Consider the following 5,490-nt stretch of genomic DNA (forward strand, 5'->3'; position numbering starts at 1 on the left):
GCACTCAAAACTAGGGACATCTCTAGCAAGACACCAGCTTTGTTTGCAGGCAAGCGCCATGCAGCGTCAGAGGGCTCAGAGATGGAGAGAAAACATCCCAGAGAACAAAAGCCCTTTCCCAAGATCATATACAAGGAAGAGGTGAGACTGAAACCGGGGCAGGTGTTTCTCCTCCCTCCCTTTTTGGGGTGTTTGTTTTATTAAGAGACTGGAAAGCTCAGAGAGGCCAACAAATGATTGCAAAGCTCTAGTTCATTAATATCTTGTTATGAAAGGCAGACAGGCCTTTCTACAGCGAGAGAGCAGATGTGGCCTCATTTAAGGGATGCTCTATTAATAAACTACTTGTTTCCAGGCTACCAGAGCTTTGTTCTACCTATTGGCAAAAGCACATTGGCACATCTCCTGTACCAACAGGATCATTGTTTGTTTTTCATGTCTCCTAGTACAAAGGATTTAAATTCAGCAGACCAGTTTCCTCTCCAAAACCTGCAGAACTCAGCAAGGTATGAAAGTTTCTCTTGCTATCACACTGTAATACAGAAGGCACTAAACATGCACGCGGCATGAGGAAACATCAAAATTCACTGCCATATTGTCACAGGGAAAGACCATACAGAAGATGGTCATAGCGATAAGCATGCCCAGGCCAAGTTTATCCCAGTGCGGTGGCAGAGGGGCAAGTCAGGTAAGCGGAGCATTGCTAAAAGCCAGAACAAAGTTCTTGTGATTTTAAGCGTGCACATGGTTCTGAACTATCAACCCACTTCATAGCTTTATCATGCCTACAGTACCAGAGAGAAGTATTTCATTTACCAGAGCTAAACTGTATGAGGGAAGAGGGTTAGAGGCCTTCCTTTCCAGAGTAAAAGCAGCTTACAACTAAAACCAGTATTGCCCTCTCCTGCTACCTTTGTGCAAGAACAGGCTTCAACTGTCCTGCTCAGAGGGAAACACAGATGGGGGGTGGGAGGGCCAAACAAGGTCAGACGAGAGACTCCTTTGAGGTCCTTGATTCCTCCAGCAATACCAAAAGGTTTGAGGTGTTCAGCACCTTGCAGCAGCCAAGGTCAAATTGCTATTCCAGTCCTTCTGCAACCCCCCCACCCTGCTGTACCCCTTTCTAAAGCAACCGCAGTCTGGCAGGGATTTGAGCAGAAGGGTTTCTGCCATACCATGTTCAGTGTTGGACCTGGTACCAGGCAGATGGCGTGCCGGCCTCCATTGCCTGGAGGATTTATAGCAGCAACCAATTTTTCTTTTTTTTCCATCCTCCACAGCAAATACATTCTTAGACCAACTTAAACCAGGTTGCAATAGTTCTGTTCTCTCCTTTGCAGCAGCATCCGGCTCACCCAAATGGTGGCAGACAAATGGGCTTATTTCAACTCGAGGAGGGAGGAGCTACAGCAGCCTCAATTTAGGCTGCAGGCAGCTGCCGGGGAACCAAACCCTCAGGATCCTCTCAGGAGAGAGGGTGGGACAGAATCTGAAGGGCAGAAAGATGAAGCCAGGGCTGCAAGCTCAGAGAGAGGTTTAGACATAAAGAAGCCTCTTTTTTATTAAATAAGCAAACGGGAGCATGAACTGTTTTCATCTTTGTGAACTGAGTCCACAGCAAAGTCCCTTCCCCAGCACCCAACACCTGACAACTAGATTCTTAGACTGCTTCCTCACGCAGAAGATGCTGAATTTGTTCAGTCACCATGAAGGAAGTGTACATTGCAGCCATCAGTCTTAAGCTAGTTCAAAAATCACAATAGTTCAGAAAAAAAACATTTAATAAGAAAAAGTAAGACTGTACTTAATAAAGGTATACATATTTCATTTCTGGGCTAGCTGTCTATACAAGTTTAAAGTCATAAGCATAACTTCAGGATCTCCACTTTTTATGTCAAGAGCTTGCAGGAAACAGTTCAATGCGTCCTGTAGTTTTCCATCATCCATAAGTTTCTTCCCACTGTCTACCAAGGTATTGTAATCTACGGCAGGAGAGGAACTCTGACAAACCTCTTTTTCAGAGGTGCCTTCCTGGGTGAAGTAGTCTATCTGCTCACCTGACTGAAGCTCAACATCACCAGTGGATTCCTCCTGAGATGACTCTGTCTCATCTGCTTCAGACTGCTCAGAGGACATACTGTCTAGATGGAAAGATTCTTCACCTGAATTAAGCGTTTCTCCCGCAGGTTCTTCTTCAGGCTCAGCAGATTCCCCGCTACACTCTTCAGCTTCTTCTTCCACAAGGTCATCTTGCTCCTCATCACTGTCATCATCGTCTTCTTCATCAGTGTTTCCCATGATTTCTCCAATATCCTCAACCTCATCTACCACTTTGTTGATTAGAGAGCGCCTAGAAGCAGTAGACCTGTTACCACTGTTAGTTAGTTGGGGAGAAAAGACGGCTTTTGCTATACTTCTGTCACATTTAGGAGTGGATGCACTGATTCCTTCCAGAAATTGATGCAGAGGGCTATTCAAGGGAGAGGGCCTTTTTTCAGACTGGTTGTCCTCCAAGGTCATAATGGAAGGGTATTCATCCTCACTGTCTGAAACAATTCTTTGTAAGCGTTTCTTTCTACCAAAAGCAAAGGCACTACTGCTTCCCTCTGATGCTTCACTCCCTTCCAGGGAGTTATTTGGCTCTTCTTCAGCTGTGTGACAGGGTTTTCCACAGTTACTGTTCTCACTTAGCCAAGTTTTTGTTGGAGATTTTTTCGTTGGAGATTTACAAAAACTTGCTGCTTTTAGTTGGAAGCCTTCCTTTTCTGGGTGTTCTAGTAAATTCCCTATTTGAGGCAACTTGCCATTCATCTTCAGACTCTTCCAAGACCAGATTGAAGTCAACTTGATCCTGGAGAGATGGCACAGACATATCCTCCAAGCTGGCTTCCAACGCAAGAGACTTCTGGAGCCCAGCATGGATTTCTGGCGTAACATTTGATAAACTTGGCACTGCGGCAGGCAAAGCTAGCTCAGGAACGTCACTCTTATCTGTCCCCAAGGCAGCAGGTGGGTGAAGTACCCGATCTGACATTTCTGCATCTCTTAACCTTTTGGGATCGTCAGCCATGCCAGACTCATTAGAGGAATGCTGATGATGCCCAGACAGGCCATTCCGTGCCTCAGTTAAGCCATCCGAATTTATATGCGAACACTGTTTCTGTTCAAGGCTCTGACTCTCTTTATCAAGTGGATGAAGTCCAGGTGATAATGTTATAATGCTTGATTCACGATTTTGCTCAGATTCTTGTACGTCGGATTGTTTCACTGTCTCGCTGGTATTGAGCGGCTCTGTATCCATACTGGACACTAGTGCCAGTTTCTCTTCATCCAAGTCATCAATAGTCAGACTTGTCATTTTGGAGCTGACGTTAAGAACCTGGACGTCTTTGTCCTCTGTAAGATCAATAACTTTGTCATTTTCATGTTTATCAGCTACTGGTGGTGAAACAAAGTGATTTATGTTGTTCAGCCCTGGAGACACCTTCTTTGGCTCGGAAACCAGTTCTGGTGGTCTTTGCCACGTGTCTTCACAAGCATTTCGTATCCCCTCCATCCTCTGGTCTCTAAGCTGAGACTCTAACTGAACTAGCTCATGGGCTTTCTGCACCCTCCGTTGAATGTACTGATGGGCTTCTTCACTCTCAACTGGCTCCTCGTGAGCTATTTCCTTTGTATATATCAAGTCATGATCAGAAATGCCAAACATTGCCAGGGAGTGCAAATAAGCAATGTGTTCATCCAGCTGCAGGTCAGTCTTTCTTTGGGTGGCATGCAAAGACTGCAGCTGGATCTGAGTTGCAGATGTTCGAGTATCTTCTAATGTGAAAAGCTCCCTTAGTTCCTGTTTGGAGAAATATCTAAATGGGTTCTTTTTGTCACCAGTAGTCTGTCTTATTAATGAATCCTTAAATACTTGTCGCCTGTATATTTTCTCTTCCACTGTACCACAGGTAATCAGTCTATAAATTACCACGTTCTCTTTTTGCCCAATCCTGTACGCTCTGTCTACAGCCTGAGCGTCGGTAGCTGGATTCCAGCTGGGATCAAAGATCACCACTCGGCTGGCTGCTGTTAAGGTTATACCAACGCCACCGACTTGGGTAGTGAGCAGGAAGACGGAGTAGTCCTTGTTACTCTGAAAGGCGTTAATGCGCTTCTCCCGTTCCATTAGGTGGGTTACCGTTCCGTCAACACGCATGATCTTGAATTGTCTGCGAGACAAGACATGCTCTATGATATCCAGCATCTTCCTCGACTGCGAGAATACCAGGGTTCTGTGTCCCTCTTCTCGCAGCCTTTCTAGAAGTCCTACAAGGAACAGCATTTTCCCAGACTCCTGAATCACAGTCTCATCAGAGAGATGATCTATTTTATTAGCGCCTGCAAGCATACCTGTTTCACTCCTGTGATCCTCCTCAGAGTACTCCTGTTCTTCCAGGCCCAGCTGGATACATGCTCTTGCAGACAGAAGCCTGGGGTGGTCACACAGCTTCTTCAGGACAGTCAGCTCAGCCAGAGGTGATCGGGTTGTCATCAGCACTTCTTTCACGTGATCCAGAGAGAGAAAGTTCCTGTAGATTTCTTCCTGCACTGGTGCCAAGTACACCCACACAACAAAGTCATTTTTCCTAGTGAGAGATGGCATGACAGGAACACTATTCTCCCTTGGATCCTCAGGAAGAGGAGCATCTGTTTTGTCTGCGTGATTGTTTTTGATATCGTCTTTGGTTCTTCTGAGGAAATATGGCTTTATAATTGTCATTAGATTCTCAGATATCTTTAGCCCCAGTGCTTTCTCGCCTAGCGTTGCGTCCTTCTCCCTTGCCCTAGTAATAGGATTCTCATATTCCATTTTAAAAGTTTTGGCTGTTCCCAGGAGAGAGCCTTGGCATGCAAAGTCAAATAAGGACCACATCTCCCGCAGGTTGTTCTGCACTGGGGTGCCCGTGAGGAGGAGGCGATGCTTTGCAGGAATTGCATATACGCACTTGGTCGTTTTGTTAGACGGGCACTTGATTTTATGTGCCTCATCGAGAATGACATAGTCCCAGACAAATTCCTGCTCGTGGCTGCTGGCAAGCTGCTTCCAGTTGTTGATGAGCATCTGGTAGCTCGTGATGACGATGCCGTTCCTCCTCTGGACCCTCTCCAGGTTCCTGGTACGCTCCGTCTTGCTGGTGCCGTGGAACTCCTTGACGCGCACGCCGGGGGTCCAGCGAGCAAACTCCGCAAGCCAGTTGCTGACCAGGGTGGTGGGCATGATGAGCAGGACGTGCCGGATGAGCTCGGCGTCGAACATGCCCGAGAGGAAGGCGATGACCTGGACAGTCTTACCCAGGCCCATGTCATCTGCCAGGATGCCACCGGGCCTGCCCTCCCGGTGCAGGCGGTACAGGAAGGCAACACCCTCCCGCTGGTGCTGGAAGAGCTTCCCGTGCATCTCCCCGTAGATCAGGAGGCCGCTGCCGCACACATCCACGAAGCCTT

At 47.0% G+C, this 5,490-nt stretch overlaps 1 protein-coding gene across 1 annotated transcript; it reads right to left on the minus strand.

The window, feature by feature from the left end:
* Nucleotides 1-1,824: 1,824 nt before the first annotated feature.
* Nucleotides 1,825-5,485, minus strand: ERCC6L (excision repair cross-complementation group 6-like; the record flags this gene model as incomplete). Its single annotated transcript, XM_009705335.1, is given in 2 exon segments — nt 1,825-2,782; nt 2,784-5,485. Coding segments are annotated over 2 exon segments (3,660 nt in total), but the record flags the coding sequence as incomplete, so codon positions are not given.
* Between the last annotated feature and the right edge of the window lie 5 nt (nt 5,486-5,490).

The sequence above is a fragment of the Cariama cristata genome, unplaced genomic scaffold, assembly GCF_000690535.1.
Source record: "Cariama cristata isolate BGI_N322 unplaced genomic scaffold, ASM69053v1 scaffold28748, whole genome shotgun sequence".
NCBI lineage: Eukaryota > Metazoa > Chordata > Aves > Cariamiformes > Cariamidae > Cariama > Cariama cristata.